Source organism: Trematomus bernacchii, unplaced genomic scaffold, assembly GCF_902827165.1.
Source record: "Trematomus bernacchii unplaced genomic scaffold, fTreBer1.1, whole genome shotgun sequence".
Lineage (NCBI taxonomy): Eukaryota > Metazoa > Chordata > Actinopteri > Perciformes > Nototheniidae > Trematomus > Trematomus bernacchii.
This window is the reverse complement of record NW_022987593.1, coordinates 17,454,445-17,474,678: the sequence shown is the minus strand read 5'-3', so window position 1 is coordinate 17,474,678 and position 20,234 is coordinate 17,454,445. Positions and strand designations below refer to the sequence as shown.

Genomic DNA, 20,234 nt, shown 5'->3' with positions numbered 1-20,234 from the left:
GGGAGGAGAAATCAGCAGAGCTGCAGCGGAGAAAAGATTGAGTGTGTGTGTGAGGAAGTCCGCGGATTGGTCCATTTGGAGCAATCCGCGGACTTAACGTAACGGCTCCGCGGACGTTACGTTACGTCACTGTACCCAGGAAGAAAAAGAGAAATCTCCAACGAGGCGTTCTGGGGCAGCATAGACAGGTATTTTCTGTGTTAGAGTTTTACTCGCTACAGGGTGTACTTTGAGGGTTTGTGACTCTGCACACCGTTTACATGCAGAAAAAGCTTCATAACACACAAGGGGACGGGTAATAACCAGAAAAGCATGACATGGGCCCTTTAAGTGGAACAGAATAAAGGAGGTAAAATAGGCAAGAGAAATAATAATTAAAAACAAATATATCAAAACATTCTTACACATCCAACAGGTGATTCTTCCAACAGGTGTCTCTTCCAACAGGTGTTTCTTCCAACAGGTGTTTCTTCCAACAGGTGTCTAAGTACATTTTACTAACAATAAATCACTCACTTCTCCGCTTGTTACTTGAAATGCATTTCCAAACTCTCTCTTTTGAAAACACAAAGTTCATGCTCTAGCTTTTGCCCATGTTGTTACATCACACCACTATCGACCCGAGACTTCTCCTTCTGGTATGACTTTGCAGCAATGCTTCTCCTTTTGAACAGGAAGAGGAAGCGGCTGGCGCGGGGTCAGATAGTGACAGCGAGGAGGAATTGAAACAGGAGGAGGAGAAATGGACCGCCGTACGCCCCAGAAACAAAAGCAACCCCGAGCCAATCCCTGCTCTCGAGACAGCGGGGGGGAGGAGCCACAGCCAGCTGCCCCACCGGACCTCAGAGGAGGTGAGGGGGAGATTATTATATAATCAATTCCTTAAAGATACAAGACATAATAAAGTAGTGAGCAAGGCCTGTGAAACAACAGAGTTCAAAGTGTTCAGCCAGGGTTCAAATGGGTTTAAATGTAATCTAAAGACATTCCTGTTTGGGTAACTTGTGTGCTTTTATTCTATGTTTTTATTGTGTTTTTAGCACTTCTTAAAGGTAGGGTAGGTAAGAATGGAGAAACCAGCTCGAGTGCGCTAGAATTTGAAAATACACAACCGAAAAAAATCTGCCCCTTCCTTCAGACTTCCTTACAGAGCCCCTCCTCCAACACACACGAACGCGCACATGACCAATGAGGGCATGAGATAAGTTTGTGCACAGATGGAAGGCTGACAGGCAGGTAGGCCATCCAGTTATTTTAGCCGGGCCGGCTCAGATGATTGGTCGTGCTTTTTACAGTATTACGGCTTCCACAGATGACATTTTTTTATGTATTTATTGTCAAAGCATTTAATATATTCATTGCTATCAGGATGTTGAGAGCATTCCATGGGATATAACAAGTGTTTCTGAAGTGAATTACCTACCCCACCTTTAACACGTGTGGTCATTTCATTTTTTATGATTCGTATGATGTTTTAATGCTTTGTCAAGCACTTTGTGACTATGTCTGGGAAAAGCGCTTTATAAATACATTTGACTTACTGTACTTACTTAAGACAAACAAGTCCAAACAAGAGAAGCTAACACTGCAGAGCTTTTATACATGTCTAAAAACACACTGCATGAACACACCCTTACTGAGCATTGAGCAAATATGAATTCTTAGTAGGATTCAGTCATGTTTAGGAATGATAGCCAACGCCTTTCACATTAGTCTTGTGTCAAGTCTGAAATGTTTACTGAGAGAACCAAGGCCACAGTGGATTAAGATTATGATAAATAAGTTTGGTTGTTAAAGAGATATTCTTTCATGGTCAAATATTATGAAAGCAAACTCCTAATTTTGTGTCACTTATATAGTTAGGAAGTTCACACTTATAACCAACAATTAACTTCTGTTTCTTAAGAATATTCACTGGAATGGGAAAGTGAAGAAAGTATAATAAAATCCTAAAAATATAAATCCTAAATACATTTATAAAAACACACGTTCAAAACAATACATGAAATGTCTCTATGGCTCTATTAAACCCTTCTGTGTCTTCTGGCATCATGTTGGCTGAAATGTTGGTAAACAAACACGCAGGTAAACACAACGAGCAATAGTGAGGTCAGCAAAAATGATATAGTGTAGTTAACGTGGACCTGTGTGGGTAAACCAAACTTCACTGTGTTACTTCCTGTTCTCTCAGGAGCCAGAGTGGGACGTCAGCAGTGCGTTCGTGGCCAACGCTGCGAGCCACATCAAACTGAAAACTCTGAAGAGCAGAACCATCTCCAGAGAGAACAAGGAGAACGAGGCGAGGAGCACCCAGGTACACACACACACACACACACACACTCACACTCACACTCACACTCACACTCACACTCATACACACACACATCTGTTAAGAGGCCATTTATCCACCCACCTCTGTTTTGGGGGTATTATGTCAAATGTTATTCTTCAGCATATTGTATTTATTTGTCTGATGCCAGAGTTGTTGTTTTGCTGTAGATGTCTAAATCAATCTAAACCAGCAAAATATACAATATGAGACGAAACTGTGTGTTGTGATTGCAGGTGGAGAGCACAGAAGAAATGAAGAGGAAGGGGGAGTCTCTGACAGGTGAACCCATGTTCTTACTATCCCTCACACACACTGTGTATCTGTTCTCTTCATACTGTAACTCTCGTGGAGAAGATTCACATCATCAAAATGTTGAGGTAAATTCCTTCCCTCAGATACCCAATATATTGCACATTTAATACCTCATCCCATTTTGCATTCCCCCTTAAAATGTGTAGAATCATGTTTAATAAAATCATAAATAGAGTGGAAATAAGTCAAGAAAGCATAAAGTAGTAACATATTGTATTTGTGTGCTGGGAAAACAAATACATTCTCGAGGTTTCAAAGTGTTTATATTCAAAAACAGTATTCCTGCATACTAAAAATGACTTTGCAAATGATTCTCTGAAATTAATTGGAGAATATTTCCTGGGTAGAAACAGGTATTGGTGAGGAAATATATGATGCCAGTGAAAGACCCTCATAGTTTAGAGCACATGTGTCAAACTCAAGGCCCGGGGGCCAAATCCGGCCCTTGGTGGATTTAATTTCGGCCCGCAGGATAATTTCTAATTACTATTAGATCTGGCCCGCCGGTATATTGCACGCACACCTTCACTCAATCCTGAGGGTCTCCTCAGCTCAGAGCCTGACCCCAAACATTGATGAACTTGCACCCAAGATGAGATGCCAAGTATCTGGCTTGAGCTAGCATCACAGAGCAGCACACTGAGTTTACATGGATGTTTCCTTCTGCACTTTCTTTCTCACGACAACAGGGCATGTTTGGTTTTTTCTTTGAGGGGAATAGTTTTTTTGAAGCTGTTGTTGGCCTGTGGAGAAATGTAATCATAAGAAATGACTCTGGAAAAGCTGATTATTTAATGTTGTTTTTATAGGCAATAATTTAAGCTTTGTTAGTTCCAGGTTTAATATATGCAATAAGTTCATTTCAATACGTTTTGCAATAAACATTGAACCAGTCCGGCCCTCGACTAGTACCCATTTTTAAATGTTGGCCCACTGTGTATTTGAGTTTGACACCCCTGGTTTAGAGTGTAAATGTGTACCTGTGTGTACTCTCTCCAGTGCAGGGCATCCAGATGTTTGGACAGGCTCTGTACAGCCGGGCGGTGGACATGTTTACAGAAGCCATCTACTGTGACCCCAACGACCACAGGTCTGACCTTTGAACTCAAACACACTAAACCCTATCACGTCTCTGTCCTCTGTCCCCTTCAGATTCACTTTGCTTTTAACAAACATCTCGTCTGTCTGTCTGTATCTGGCTCAGGTTCTATGGAAACCGCTCGTACTGTTACTGGTGTCAGGAGCAGTTCTACTCCGCCCTCTCAGACGCTTGGAGGTCCATTCAGCTGGCTCCTGATTGGCCGAAGGGGTACTTCCGTAAGGGGTGTGCTCTGATGGGGTTAAAGGTCAGCACCTGCTGTTTAACACACATATAAGTTTCAACAAAAAACTTAAAATTGAATTTCTGTGATTTAGCATTTGGACCTAAATTGTATTTTAGTAGGTCGTCCAAGGAGGTTTTGTTTTTGTTTGTTTCATTGTCTTGTTTGTCAGCAGTATTACATCAAAACTACTCTCCTGTTTGTGTCGTAAAAACCGAATACATTTTGGACATCATTTGAATCATGGCAAAGATAAACCCATTACAGTATATTTCGCTTTTGTTTACATTGGCAGATAAGGCATCTGGCCTTGACCGAGGTCTGAGTGACCCTTACATTTTTCTTTTATAAACAAACCTGGGTATAAATACAGCACACTGTAATCCTTTCCGATGTGGTGTATGTCGTTAGTTTTGTCACATTTCTAGACGCTGATGTGTGTATATGTGTGTTTGCAGAGGTACATTGAGGCAGAGGCGGCCATGGAGCAGGTGTTGAAGTTGGATCAGAACTGCAAGGAAGCTTCCAGTAAACTGTTCACCTGTCGAGTCCTGCAGCTCATGGTGAGGAGGCCCAACAATCAGCCCTGTAGTTATTGTGTGTGTGGTATTGAGATGAGTGATGTAAGAACACTATCAAAACAACATTATGTCAAGAGCATAGATTGTTTTGTAGCTTTGATAACTAGTATCAGGCTGTTTAGTTTAGATCTACAGATTAGTGCACCATTGCTGGGTGTTTCGCGAGGAGTTGATTTCTTTTCACAATCTCATACCGGTTACATTACCAATTAGTGAGAGCCGAGTTGTCCAAATTTTGATTAAGTATCTGTTTTCAGGTCATTTGAAAACATGAGGAAACTTCAATGCACTGACTATGTGAGATTTTAATGTATTATTTGATTGTTTTACTCTAGGAGTTGGGTTTTGAGGAAGATCAGAGTAAAGAGCTGCTGGAGAAGTTCACCACAGTTCAGGCCGTCACCACCTCACCTGAGGCCCAGAGTAAGAGCTACAGTACCGCATCTGTCCACACCTGGGCAGCATTGCTCTGTTTCACTCATATCAAGATTTAATAATCAAAGATTCAAAGGTTTTATTGTTATATGCACATAAACTACAGTGTAGAAATGGCAATGAAGCTCCTCCAACGATGCAACATATATTTTTATATAATAAAAATAAAAATAGTGTAAGAAGTCTATATATCAGACAGAAATAGCAGGAACACATTGACAGTACATAGTGACAGCAAGACTTTAAGTTATTTACTTTAACCACAAAATAATAATGTCTGTTTAAATGTCCCACCCTGAATTACCATGAACTCTTAAAGAAATGTTTTTGTTGCATGCTTCCAAGTAGTCTTGATGAATAATTACATGATTTCTACTTCCTGTTTCTCTTAAATTCAGCTCTGAAGCAACAATCACAGCAGGACCAGAGTGGGTATGTTGTGTGGCTTTCTGTTAAAAGGACATATAAATAGCATCGATAATCTTTTAGTATAACATGCCATTTTGAAAATAAAAAACGATGTATTTTGAACTTGTCTCATATTATCCTCTCTGTTTAACGTCCTGTTCTCTCTGCTGCCTTCCCTTCCCTCCAGGAGCTGTCACTCTCTGTGGGTCGGGAACGTAACGGTGGAAGTAACAGAGAAAGACCTCTTGGATCTCTTCAAAATGTAAAACACTGTGTGCAAATGAAGGAATTCAGCTTTTAGGACTATTGAACAACACATTCAGGCAGTCAACTAAAGTCATAATAATAATAGTAATCAATTGTATTTATTATGCACACTTTTCTTTTGAAAAACAGTGCTATCTAGTTAAATCAGTTCAGCTACACTAACATGCGTGACTCATGTACCCATGTTTCATTAATGGTAAAATAGCACAAACTGTAAGAGCAGCAGTAGATGCAGCTACTAATGTTTCTACTCCAACTGTTTTCATACTCTGTGTTTCAGAAACAGTACATCTTAATAATCAGAACAAAGGACATCTGAATGATGCATCACAGCTGTACAGTCACTAGGGAAGATAGAACTGTATTTAATAGTAGTAGTAGGAGTAGTAGTAGTAGGAGGAGGAGGAGGAGGAGGAGTAGGAGTAGTAGTAGTAGTGTAGTAGTAGTAGTAGGAGTAGTAGTAGGAGTAGTAGTAGTAGTAGTAGTAGGAGTAGTAGTAGGAGTAGTAGTAGGAGTAGTAGTAGTAGTAGGAGGAGTAGTAGTAGTAGTAGGAGGAGGAGGAGGAGTAGGAGTAGTAGTAGGAGTAGTAGTAGGAGTAGTAGTAGGAGTAGTAGTAGGAGTAGTAGGAGGTAGTAGTAGTAGTAGTATAATAAGGAGTATAAGGAGTAGTAGTAGTGGGAGTAGTAGTAGTACTAGTAGGAGTAGTAGTAGTAGTAGGAGTAGTAGGAGGAGGAGTAGTAGTAGTAGTAGTAGTAGGAGTAGTAGGAGCAGTAGTAGTAGTAAGAGTAGTAGGAGTAGTAGTAGTAATAGGAGTAGTAATAGTAGGAGTAGGAGTAGGAGTAGGAGTAGTAGTAGTAGTAGGAGTAGGAGTAATAGGAGTAGTAGTAGTAATAGTAGTAGGAGTAGGAGTAGTAGTAATAGGAGTAGGAGTAGTAGGAGTAGGAGTAGTAGTAGTAATAGGAGTAGTAATAGTAGGAGTAGGAGTAGTAGTAGGAGTAATAGGAGTAGGAGTAGTAGTAGTAATAGTAGTAGTAGTAATAGGAGTAGGAGTAGTAGGAGTAGTAGTAATAGGAGTAGTAGGAGTAGTAGGAGTAGTAGTAATAGGAGTAGTAGGAGTAGGAGTAGTAGTAGTAGTAGTACTAGGAGTAGTAGGAGTAGTAATAGTAATAGGAGTAGTAGGAGTATTAATAGTAGTAGGAGTAGTAGGAGTAGTAATAGGAGTAGTAATAGGAGTAGTAGGAGTAGTAGTAGTAGTAGTAGTAGTAATAGTAATAGTAATAGTAATAGGAGTAGTAGTAGTAGTAGTAGGAGTAGGAGTAGTAGTAATAGTAATAGGAGTAGTAGGAGTAGTAGTAGTAGTAGTAGGAGTAGGAGTAATAGTAATAGGTTTGATGCTCTCTGTTTGCATGGTGGCAGGTTTGGAGAGGTAGAGAGCATCCGAGTTCTTCACGAGCGTTTCTGTGCCTTCGTTAACTTCAAGAATGCGAACATGGCCACCAGAGCTCTGGAGAAGCTGCAGGTGAGAGACGGCTCTTCTTCAGAAGGACACACTCATTATGGTGATGTGTCTGTGTCCTAACGGTCTGTTTCCTCCCGTTCAGGGGGTGGAGATGGGGGGCAGCCGGCTGGTGATGAGGTACCCCGACCGCTGGATCCAGCGCACCCTGCCCCCCCCACAGAGGACCAACAGCAGCCTCAGCTCCAACTCGTCAGAACCTCAGCTGAGCGTAGCCGCCACAGGGTAACAAACAACTGACTCATAGCATGTAGCAAGGGACCCCCACTCTGATTCCAAAGATTCAAGATTTTTGAATTTTCTTTTTCCAAATCAAAAATATTTTTATTTAGTTTCGACAATCCATAAGCAGTGTTTGTCATATAGTAATGGTAAACATAATATATACCAATACAAATGAGCCATTGGTCTGTGCTGATTGTATGTACAAAAGAAAAAAAAACAACAACAAGAAAAACACAAACAATAACAACGACTAAAGTAATCCCCTACGTTCACTGCCAGTGATCCTTAAGCAGGGTGTCCGCGGGGTCTTAAAAAGTATTAAAAATTGATAAATCAATTTAGCGAAAATGAAGGCTATTAAAAAGTATGAACCGGCATTTTCCAAGGTATCACATTTTGTAGCTTGTTTTCAATAAGTATATAAATTGTCCAAAGAGGTTGTATTCTACAGTCTGCCTGAATGTAATCATTGCGTAGGTGTGTAGTGTGATTCTGTGTAGTTTATTTATGGCATCCCGTTGGATTTGACGTCATCTGAACAGGACATCGCACGCTCACTGCTTGATAGCGCGCGATGGTCCGTTTACGCCGGTTGTTAAACAACATCGTTATGGGGAAATGCAAGTCTGCGTCCAAATGGTTGGAAGATAAGGAGGAAGGACAATCAATACTGTATATAGTAAATGTGAGGTAAAGTGTGTCGCCAATGTAACCGGTTAAAACTCCAAGTGGCGATGAGGTCTTAAAATGTATGGAAAGGGTCTTAAAAAAGGTCTTAAAAGGTATTACATTTGACTTCAGGATTCCTGCATATACCCTGTTAAAGTCCCTTACACACCAAGCCGATTTCGGCCGTCGATAGATGTCGATAGATGTCTGGCCGTCGATGAGCGTCGTGTCGCCCTACTCAGATTGGTGTGTGTCGCCCCGTCGTGTCTTTTCGGCTGTGCCGACACCTTCCGCCGCCGATTCGACATGTTGAATCAGGAGGCCGTCGGCCAAAGAAATCACTCTGATTGGCTGTTCAGCTTAGCGAATCAGTGCATGAGAAGCGAAACGGAAGTGAGGGACCCAAACAAACTATTAAGAAGGCAAATCTGAGATAAATTTAACTCCAGCTCTCGACACAGGTTCAGGAAAGCCCCATGAGCTTCTCGCTGTAGAGTGAAAATGGAACGCACACGCTATTTGTTGTTTGTTTATATCACGCAGTCTGTTCTTCTTCTCTCGGTGTATCACGCAGTCTGTCTTCCGGTTGTTGCCTCTTTTGAATGACGAATACACACTCCCGCCGCCTGCTGGTAAGGAGAGTTATTGCCACTCACGCATGCGCAGTTCGTACGTGCTACTTAGCCGTCGGCTGAAGTCTTTGCGGTGTGTTCCAGTGCGACTGTTGGCCAAGACGCAGGAGACGTGAGGCGACACAACAATCGTGTTCCGTCGGGACGTGTTCTGTGGTGTCAGTTTGGTGTATAGGCCCCTTTAGAGTCGTTTAGAGGTTCAGAGAAAAGAGATGACGTCCTGGTTAACGTGAGGGTAAAGATTATTGTTGACAGGTCTGTGTGAGGTACAGAAGGTGACGTTTAGGAAATGTATTGTGATCATTGATGGTCTTCACAAGATAGATATCCAAAGAGGATCAGGTCCAATTCAATAAAACACGAAACTGACTCTAAACAGAAGGACAGCACTAAACTGTTTAAGATAAGATAAGAAGATACTTTATTGATCCCAATTTGGGAAATTGTTGCGTCGCAGCAGCATAAAAAGACAAGGCATTGTACATTGGAGAAATTAAAAGACTAGAAATAAACAATCCAAAATGTAAACGTCTCAAATTGAAATAAAATAGCATTAAAAAGTAAAAAATATACATTCCTCAAGTCTTTCCTACATTCAAGGAGCCTGAATGTTAATCAGAATCATTCGAGGGACATTAACATTGTCACAACATATTAACCCTCCTATTGTCTTCGTTTCCCCCCCCTTACTTTTGGTGTACCGGGAACACCATGGGTGTTACAAAGTTGACTAAATCATCCAAAATTCAATGAAAGTGGTGATCAGCAATTTTATATGTTCAAATGTCTACTGTGAAGGATATCATAAAGCCTTAATGCATCGAATGTAAAACAAAAAAGTTATGATTGATGAAAGTAGTAAATCGGTCAGATTTGACCCGAAGACAACAGGAGGGATAAATAAAGAGGCAAGCTAATACAATACAAACTCACTCTGAGGGAACATTGAGATTGTAGCCTTTGCCGACCATTCACATGCTCAAAACCCCCAAAAGCATTATAATAAATGTAATTTTTCTGTGACCGTGATGCAGGTCCAGACAGTGTGTCCCTATCGCCGGAGACGAGTGCTTCTACTGGCGGACCATGGGCTGTTTCTATGGCGACAAGTGCCGCTTAAAACACATACCAGACCATCAAGGTCGAGACAAAAAGACATGGCAACCGTAACTGTCCCAACACAACCCGAAACCAAAGAAGGAAGAGGATCACGGAGGAGAAGGAGGAGAACACTGACAGCTGAATGTGTGAGGAAGAGAGACATTATGGTATGTTCAGGGACATGTGACTCTGAAGAATTTCACAGAGACAAACCTGCTGAAATTCAACACAACACTTTTGAACTCTTTGAAGGGATTAAACGCGATGATGAACACGAAGACCCTGCTCTGTGAGGAATATTTCATCCAGAGGATCTTCAAAAGGACAACTGAGTTTGGTTGGAGCATTTTGGAAACACTATCAACACAAAGCTCAGTGACTTTATCTCCTCACTGTTGAATTGCTTTAAGGTCAAGACAGGTATTTTCTTAGCTTTTCAATAAATGGTTTTAAATATGTGGACAAAACAATAAACAAATGAAAAAATGAATTATATGTTTTTCGTGTTCACTCAACATCTTCAATAGTTTAAAAGTAGTTTCAATCTAACTTCTACATCAGGAATTGCAAGAATCTCGCAGCTGTTGTTATAATTCTTGCAATGAATGTGGAACAAAATGAGTAACTAACGCTAACTAATGCAGAGTCGCATACTAATCTGTTGGTGCTTGTCAAAGTATTAAGTTACCCTCCAACAGGAAGTTACCCTCCAAAAGGAATTTACCCTCCAAAAGGAAGTTACCCTCCAAAAGGAATTACCTTCCAACTGAAGTTACCCTCCAAAGGAAGTTACCTTCCAACTGAAGTTACCCTCCAACAGGAAGTTACCCTCCAACAGGAAGTTACCCTCCAACAGGAAGGAGTTTTTCTTAAAGCATATTCAAGTATAAAGCGTAATTGACCTACATTTGATTGATTTTGCTGACTTATAACTGAACTTACGAGGCAATATACCTCTAGTGAGCGGCCCAGCCCTTCGTATATTTTTCTGTATGCGGCCCTCAGTGAAAAAAGTTTGGACCCCCCTGATCTAACTGTTTGAGGGGAATTTGTCCCAAAACGTGTCGCTTCCCTTAAAGAAGGAGCTTCAATCGGCTGAGAGTGAGACGGAGTTATCGTTCAGTCTGAGGATCAAGAGAAGTTAAATGCCGCAATGAGCAGCTGCTGGATCATTTATTAAGTCCTGGCTTCCATTTTTCTTTCAGTTTTCTTGTTGATTTGTCAAAGAGTTTACAATAACACCTGATCCAGTGGTACTTGCAGACATTGTATTCTCCCCCGTCCTTTTGTTGTGTTTTATCATTTGATGCTTTGCTATTCTACGGATAAATAGTTACAACCTATAGGAATCGTTCTACATTTAATCTGAAACTCCTCAACAGGAACAGGATTGACTAAAAACACGTCCTTCAAATAGTATTTTATATTCAGTTTGAGCATTGCAGGTGCCTTCAGACCAAGACAGATCTCTTAAGTTGTGTTTTCTTGAAGCGGAAAGCCGTGCCAGGTTTGAAAACACTGCCAACCACAATCAACACACCCCGACCACATCCTTCATAAGTTGATGCACATTATTCGCTTCCCTCCACACGATATACCTGATAATGTGTTTTAACAGACATGAGAGCAGCAGCTATGGGACCATCAGCAGCAACCGGTGGATTTGTTGTCTTCTTTCTCTCCGTGTCAGGTACTGTACATCTACTCTAACACTTTAGAGCCTTTATCACACTAACTCTGATCATTTGAAGATGTCTAGAGGAAGATTGGTTTGAAATCAGTGTACAAACGTTCTAGATTGAATGTGCAATGAGATGAAGTGTGTTGCACTTGTCCTTCTGTTTCAGTGTTGTACACCTCACTGTATCCTTTCACCTGGAAAAGGCACATTTATCTAATTCCAATGCCGGCGCAGTGACCTAAATCCTATTCTATGGATGTATCAATCTACACATTTTGACTATAGACAACTAAAAAAGTAGATTTTGTGATCCTTTCTGATCCATAAAGAAAAAGGCCTCTTTTCAAGTGTTATGTAACATATGTTAGAGCAACTTCCATACGATGTGAAAGCAGCAGCATGACTGCATAATGTAAACCAATTTGATGACTGGATTAAGAACACATGCAGTGTCTTCCTCCAAATGTTATGTTGGAAACCAAACTATTCAAAGACAGAACCAATCTATGAAAAATATTCAATCTCTCTGCTTTAAAAGTTGCCTTATCTGTAAGGTATGCAGCATATGGTATTGCACTTTTAGTATTGGGTAAACTAGGTTTAACTTACTGATTAAAATGTAACTATATAGTCTGAAAGGTCTGACCTTCAGCCCAAAGTCGCCAACAACAAGCTTTACACTTTTTTCACCTCATTAGTTATAAGGATCTAAGAATGTCAGTGCTTCATCCTCCAAGAAAACAATTATATCCGGTGTTAAATGATGAATAGAGCTTATAAATATTTAGATGTCGTCATCACAGCTCAACCTGAGACAATTCCTTGTAGAATATAGTCACTGACGTGTGAAGTGAGAACATTTTAAGAAACAAAATATAGTTTGTGCTATAATATATGTTTTAATTCGACAACGTAAATCCCCGTTTTGCTTTCTAGCTACAGTTCAGCAGAAATCAAAGTGACGTCAAGTCTGCAAACCACACACACACTGTCTGAGTCTACGCTGAGGAACAGACAGGAAACAGGCTGTGGTGCAAAAAGATTATTTGCATGCTAAGATATTTCTTTGTTTTTGTTGTGATAAGTGTTGACGTAAGAGGGTATAAACAAGCATCATTTAGATCAGTGATCCCAACCCGTTATCCTATCACTGAGAAAACTGTCCACCCTTGACTAAGTGATGCATTTTATGAAAATGTCCCTTATTTATTCAATGCATAACCATAACAGTGTAGACAACCGAATGATCTGTACAACCCAACTATGAGCAGAATAAAGGCAAGTCTGTGAAGTGTAGTTAAATATTTCCTGTCAATATTGTATCATGTATTAAGTATTATGCAAAATCCACTTTCTCATGTCTCTTCTACATCAACATGTGTCCCCTCTTCTCCATGTCTCTTATACATCAACATGTGTCCCCTCTTCTTCATGTCTCTTCTACATCAACATGTGTCCCCTCTTCTTCATGTCTCTTCTACATCAACATGTGTCCCCTCTTCTTCATGTCTCTTCTACATCAACATGTGTCCCCTCTTCTTCATGTCTCTTCTTCATCAACATGTGTCCCCTCTTCTTCATGTCTCTTCTCATCAACATGTGTCCCCTCTTCTTCATGTCTCTTCTACATCAACATGTGTCCCCCCTCTTCTTCATGTCTCTTCTACATGCAGCATGTGTCCCTCTTCTTCATGCTTCTCTTTCTACATCACCATGTGTCCCCTCTGTGGAAAGAGACTCTGAAAGTTTTCAGGAAATAAGATTCTCTCTCTTTTTTGTCCTGATCCATTTATATAAAAACCTGTCTGAAAATGAGCTGATCATATTTTGGCCACTTAATGATGTCATTACGATGTGTTGGCTTGTGTAACCATTAGCCAATCACCAGCCAAGTTGTCTTAATGTACATTATTTAATTTCATATATTCTGTTCTTTGTACATATCTATTTCTATTTACATGTATATAGACTTCTGCCACTACTTTTTAATTTTGTTATTTTGGGCGAGATGGGAAAGGGCGATGTGGCAATTGGGTGGAATTGGGAAGGGGCGAGATGGGAAAGGGACGATGTGGCAATGGGGGCAATTGGGGAAGGGGCGAGATGGGAAAAGGGGCGAATTTGGGGAAGGGACGAGATGGGAAAGGGCGAATTGGGAAGGGGCCGAGATGGAAAGGGGGCGAATTGGGAAGGGACGAGATGGGAAAGGGGGCGATGTGGCAATGGGGCGAATTGGGAAGGGGCGAGATAGGGAAAGGGGTGATGTGGCAATCGGACGAATTGGGAAGGGGCGAGATGGGAAGGGGGCGATGTGGCAATGGGGCGAATTGGGAAGGGGCGGATGGGAAAGGGGCGATGTGCAATGGGGCGAATTGGGAAGGGACGAGAGGGAAAGGGGCGAATTGGGAAAGGGACGAGATGGGAAAGGGGCGAATTGGCAAGGGGACGAGATGGGAAAGGGGCGAAATGGGAATAATTTAGGGCCGAATTGGGAAGGGGCGAAAATGGGAGACACCGTAGCTTTGTGCATATACAATAAAAACCTTGAATCTGTTTGCTTTGGTCTGTGTTGCAGTGGTACAAAGCAGGAAGGGTTACATTTCTGTTGAGATGTGTGCAGTGAGAGGATCAACAGTGGACATACGCTGCAGCTACAGAGCTCCGTCCACAGGGAAGAGAAGCTCCGTCTCAGTGAAGAACGTCCTCTGGTTTACTGACACTCAGGAGGAGGGACCTGTGGACCTGAGCTCAGACTCTGAGTACGCAGGGCGAGTGAAGTATTACTGCGACAAGACCACCTGCACCTTAAGGATCTCAGACCTGAGGGAGAGCGACTCAGCTGAGTACAAGTTCAAATTCAAGGACAAACCCAGCAGGAGATTCACCCAATCAGGAGTCACTTTATCTGTCACAGGTAACACTTTTTGTATTTGTAAAATGTGCGCCATCTAGGAAACATTTTAGGAAACCTCAACTTTAGTTTCAAGTTTCAAGGCTTTTATTGTCATGTGTACATAGCTACAGTGTAGTTATGACAATGAAAATCGTAGGTCACAGGCTCCTCCAACAGTGCAACACAATAAAACAGATAAGATAGTGCAAGTAAGATTTTCATTGTCATAACTACACTGTAGCTATGTACACATGACAATAAAAGCCTTGCATCTTGAATCATTGAAATTGTGTTAATTATTGTGTGTTTATCCTGCTCCACAGGGCCAGATGTGCAGGTGCAGGTGAGCAGATTGTATTTTTCCTGGGTAGAGCTGCAGTGCAGAAGCTCCTGTCATCTACCTGATCGTCCTTCATTCATCTGGTACAAGAACGGACAGAAGATTCAGGAGGAAACATCTTCCTCTTATTCAGACTACTTTCATGCTGCAGACAGTTATTCCTGTGCTGTAAGAGGACATGAGGAATTCCCTGCTCCTTCAGTGTGTGAGTTTACTGCAGTCTTTAATCAACATGACGCCACCTGGTGGAGCTTTTTCACAGTTTTTACTGATTAAAAATCACTTTATATTTCAGGTATCAACAGTCAAACCTGCAACAGAGTGACTTACACTGAGAGAAGCATCTGCGCCCCCAAAGGATCCTCAGTGGATATTTCCTGCACGTACAGCAGTAATAAAGATGATGTTAAATCTAAATTCTGGTTCAGTCCTGAGCGTAGTCATCAGGGACAGAATCCCTCTCAACCTGAGGACCTTAGTGAAGACCCCCAGTATGCAGGTCGTGTTCAAATCACTGAAACATGGAGAGGACGCTCCACTCTGAGGATCTCTGACCTGAGAGACTCAGATTCAGCTCAGTATCTCTTCACATTCAAAACACCAAGCTTTGAATGGAGGAGTGATTTACCTGGAACAACTCTGACTGTCACAGGTACTGATCAACACACACTGATTCAGAAAACCACTGTTCATTTAAAACATGTTTGAAAAATGAGACCTTATGATGATGTTCGGTTAAATATGAGTTGGTGTTTGAATTAAATTATTAAGGCTTTTGTTTCCATTTTGGGTTAGGTTTTTATTTTATTATGATATGTTTATTGGCATTATAGTTGTATTACAAAGCATCCTACAGTATTTATTAAAGAGTTACTTAACTTTAATGTATTATTATTAGTGCTATACGGTATTTATAAATGGGTTTTATAAATTGAATGCGTTATTTTTATTTATTTTGTTATCTATTATTATTATTATTACTATGATCAATATTGTACTTTATTACTATTATTTCTATTATTATTATTTATTTTTTTAGTATTATTTTTACAATTCTTTGCTATTTATTTTGATTATCTTCCTCAGCTCTGCAGGTGCAGGTGATCAGAGTGACAGAGTACCAGTTCTCCACCTATGCAGAGCTGCAGTGTCGCAGCAGCTGCAGTCCGGCTGCCGGTCTCTACGTCTGGTTCAAGAACCTTCAGAGAAACACGATGGAGGAAACTTCTAATTATGCAGATTTCTTTTATTCCGGAGACAACATCTCCTGTGCTTTCAAAGGACACGAGGCTTCCCGCTCTCCATCACTGTGTGAGTTTAAACACAGAGTCATTAAAGTTCTCCTATCATGCAAAATGTACTTTTTGATGTCTTTTATACATAAATATGTGGGCCTGGTGTGTCAGGGAACTCACAAAGTGTCAGAAAACAAAGGCCTCTCTCTTTTCCTCCGTACCCACATCTCTAAAAACGGGGGTAGAACGGAGCTGATCCAGATTTGCGTCCGATATGACGTAATATCAGCAGCTACTGACCCAGAATCAGCAGTTCTCTAACAGGGCTGAAATAGAGGGATATGAGGGATGTCTAAAATGCATGATCTGTTTGGTATTTTGAGCAAAACACATCATAGACATGTTTTTTTATATATTTGAGACTCATAATATATGCCCAAAAATAGCATGATAGGAGATCTTTAAAGTAGATGTTTTGAAGTGGGGTTGTATCAAAATCAGAAATCCTTTACTTGTCCCACAGCAAGGAAATTGTGTGTGTGTGTGTGTTGGGTGTGTGTGTGTGTGGTGTGTGTGTGTGTGTGTGTGTGTGTGTGTGTGTGTGTGTGTGTGTGTGTGTGTGTGTGTGTGTGTGTGTGTGTGTGTGTGTGTGTGTGTGTGTGTGGTGTGTGTGTGTGTGTGTGTGTGTGTGTGTGTGTGTGTGTGTGTGTGTGTGTGTGTGTGTGTGTGTGTGTTAAAGTGAAAGTGAAAGTGAAAGATAAAGATAAAGAAGTACTTTATTGATCCCAATTTGGGATAATTAAAATTTCAAAGACAAGAAATAAACAATCCAAAATGTAAACATCTCACATATTATTAAAATAGCATTACAAAAGTAGAAAATAGACAAGTTGAAAAAAATTATATGTACAGTAACAAAATATAAAGCATGATATTATAAATACATTAAGTGTGTAAAGAATGGAATATTAAATATTAATTGGAATATAAATGTAAAATCATAGAAATAGATGGCGACTCGGCATGCCCCCAATTTAGAAAAACGGACAAATCAGTGCAATGCTATGGACAGAGACAGCATGCCTTTATATGAACACTTTAGAAAGATGTTCCTGCTGATATTCAACTTGAACACTTCCTACAGATGGAGCATCTTATTTCAGACAGTTTGAAACGCGAGGGTCGTGATTGGGTCGTGATTGGTCCGTGATCGGCCCGTGATCGGTTCGTGATGAAGAGCCGGCCCCCAGTCTGACTTGATACCGCCCCTGTGATAAATACATTTAATTATTGTGAAGCCAGCTGCAATGGATCATTGATCCACCAGGGGGTGCAGTGGGGTTCCACACTGGAGCTCATGTGAAATCAACTTCGATACAGTAAACTGGATGTACAGTATGTCTGGTACTAATGTATAGCGGATCTTTGTTAAGATCCATATGTCACGGATAGGATCATAGTCTGTGCTAAATAAGACATGTAATCATTTACAAAACATCACCATGTTGTTATTTAACAAAATAATGTTGTTTAGTCGAAAAAAACGAACGAGAGGAAATGCAGCCGGCTCTCCCGATTTTTAATCCTAATTTAATCATCATCTTCACCACGATCATTTATGTTTATGTTCGCCGAATTGACAAGAAATCACTGACAAATATGAATATTCTGTATTCAACTTCATTAAAACGATCAGGATCCCTGGGTGTTATTTTTCCCCACAATGAGAAATAGTCAGAAAAGCAGAAAAAGAACACTCAAACCGAGAGATGAGTTATTATTACAACGTGACTTCACTATTATTTAACAACTGTTTTTATTGGGTTCTTTTATTTGGGGTTAAGTATAGGTGAATTGCACTAATGTGGGAAGATCGTGATGTCTCCTCCGATCTGCTTCATGATCTTCGTTCTCCCGCTGTGTAGATTGGGGGACCGCCGTCCTCTGTCTTCAATGTTCGACATCGCGGGAACAGAGGATTTCGACATTCTGTATTCCTTGTTTACTTCCTTAAACCTTTTCTCCTCCTTATCTCTTTCATGACTTTTTATTTAATGCTTTATAACAGCTGTAATAGTTTGTTTAGAAATCCTAGAAACACTTTTACGGCAGCTCTCATTTACGGTAACTCCTTCTGACGTCATAGCTACCCACGTATAATATATAAACAAAGTCTTGGCTTTCAGAATATGAAACTTTTATTTCCAAAATCACACGATAAATACATTTGTGAAGCTTGTAAAGGGAAGATGACAGGCACCTCACTCGCAATCTGCTCCTCCGCAGCGCCGCCCACCTCCCTCCGGCTGAAATTATGAATGTACAGTAAGGCATAGTAATCATAGATAACACGGCAGGGTCCGTTACAGTTTGTTTTCATCTGATTTCAAATAAACAAAGTCTTGGCTTTCAGAATATTAAACTTGTTTCGGCAAATTTAGATGATAAATACAACTATGAAGCTTGTAACGGCATAATTACTTAAGCGGAGAACGGAGTAATTTAACGTTACAGCAGGCATAACAACAGCCGGTGTTTATTTTATTATTATATATAGTCGTTATTCATTTGTTTTAAAGCTCAATAAGGAAGATTTAAACTTTCACACACGTTGACCGGTGAAAAACTCTGCCCGGTTCCCTCGGCCCCCACCACGTTGAATAAACAGAAGGCTGCTTTTGTGGAGGAAGTTACAGCGCTACGTACAGGCTCGGCATATGTACTGCAGCTTTTTCCAGCGGTATCCATAAATCTCTTAATTTTGACCTCAAAGTGCACCAGATTGATGCATTTAACTTCAATATAAAGAAAAACATCTTCTGTTGTAACAACAATAACATTATAAATAGTAACATAGCTGATCATGGTATTGCACATTTAGCTTTCAGTGTTACTGACCTGAGATGTTTTTATTACATGAATTAAGGTGACTGAGGCTTTTTAACATAGACTTTGTTTGCCTACATGTAAATGGGTGGCATTTAGTACCTACCCCCCTCTGAGTGAATACCTGTTAACTTCACATCTTGTCACAAACTTTTTGGAAGAAAAGACTGACCCAAGATATCTTGGTTTGATTTGGAGAAGGCTTTTAAAGCCTATTGTATACTAACTCTTCCCGTCAAGAATATGAATAGAACTTAGATAGATCACTTTACATTTCTGCTAATGAATAGCTTAGCTACTTGGCACTAAGAGTACAGATATGTCTACCCTTTCTTTTCAGAGTGTAATATCTGCATTTTCTCTTTTGGTTTGAATAGGAGAAGGGCAATGGTTATCAATGGTGCTTTTAAAGCCTATTGTATACTAACTGTGTGATTTATATTGCTTTTCAAATGCATATAGGCCCCCCCATTTACACTGCACTTCCCGTCAAGAATATGAATAGCACTTAGTTAGATCACTTTACAGATCAGGTTGGACCAGCCCTTCTCTGTCGCTACTCTCTGCAGGTCCGCTCCATTTCCTACTTACTGCAGATCAAAAAAAGCTAAAAATATGTATTTCTTAATAAACTAAATAGGCCACCATTGGTAGCAGTTCTCATTATATACTTCTCAGTAACTGCTCCCCTTAAATGAAATGTATTCTGTAGATTTTGGGGATTCATTAATGCATTTATTGCCATCACCATGCTTTTTCAAGACTCTTTTAAATTCTATCATTTTATAAGGACTTTTCAATGTTCGACATCGCGTGAAACAGAGTATTTCGACATTCTGTATTCCTTGCTTACTTCCTTAAACCTTTTCTCCTCCTTATCTCTTTCATGACTTTTTATTTAATGCCGGTGTTTATTTTATTATTATATATAGTCGTTATTCATTTGTTTTAAAGCTCAATAAGGAAGATTTAAACTTTCACACACGTTGACCGGCGAAAAACTCTGTCCCCACCACGTTGAATAAACAGAAGGCTGCTTTTGTGGAGGAAGTTACAGCGCTACGTACAGGCTCGGCATATGCAGCTTTTTCCAGCGGTATCCATAAATCTCTTAATTTTGACCTCAAAGTGCACCAGATTGATGCATTTAACTTCAATATAAAGAAAAACATCTTCTGTTGTAACAACAATAACATTATAAATAGTAACATAGCTGAACATGGTATTGCACATTTAGCTTTCAGTGTTACTGACCTGAGATGTTTTTATTACATGAATTAAGGTGACTGAGGCTTTTTAACATAGACTTTTCCAATGTCTGAGTGTAATATCTGCATTTTCTATTTTGGTTTGATAAGGACACATCCTGGGGATTGTGTTTACAAACATTGACCATACC

The 20,234-nt window shown here is 40.3% G+C and overlaps 1 protein-coding gene across 2 annotated transcripts in view; it reads left to right on the top strand.

The window, feature by feature from the left end:
- LOC117482065 (stress-induced-phosphoprotein 1-like) overlaps nt 1–10,290 on the top strand; it is a 26,775-nt gene extending 16,485 nt beyond the window's left edge. For both annotated transcript variants that reach the window (XM_034130054.1, XM_034130053.1), the window contains exons 5-16: nt 675–851; nt 2,192–2,314; nt 2,566–2,611; nt 3,644–3,734; nt 3,849–3,990; nt 4,425–4,529; nt 4,883–4,970; nt 5,381–5,414; nt 5,578–5,652; nt 7,074–7,176; nt 7,259–7,398; nt 9,734–10,290. In XM_034130054.1, coding sequence (XP_033985945.1) covers nt 675–851; nt 2,192–2,314; nt 2,566–2,611; nt 3,644–3,734; nt 3,849–3,990; nt 4,425–4,529; nt 4,883–4,970; nt 5,381–5,414; nt 5,578–5,652; nt 7,074–7,176; nt 7,259–7,398; nt 9,734–9,869 — 1,260 coding nt within the window. In that variant the 3' untranslated portion in view covers nt 9,870–10,290. The remainder of the gene's footprint in view (nt 1–674; nt 852–2,191; nt 2,315–2,565; nt 2,612–3,643; nt 3,735–3,848; nt 3,991–4,424; nt 4,530–4,882; nt 4,971–5,380; nt 5,415–5,577; nt 5,653–7,073; nt 7,177–7,258; nt 7,399–9,733) is intronic.
- The last annotated feature ends 9,944 nt before the right edge of the window (nt 10,291–20,234 follow it).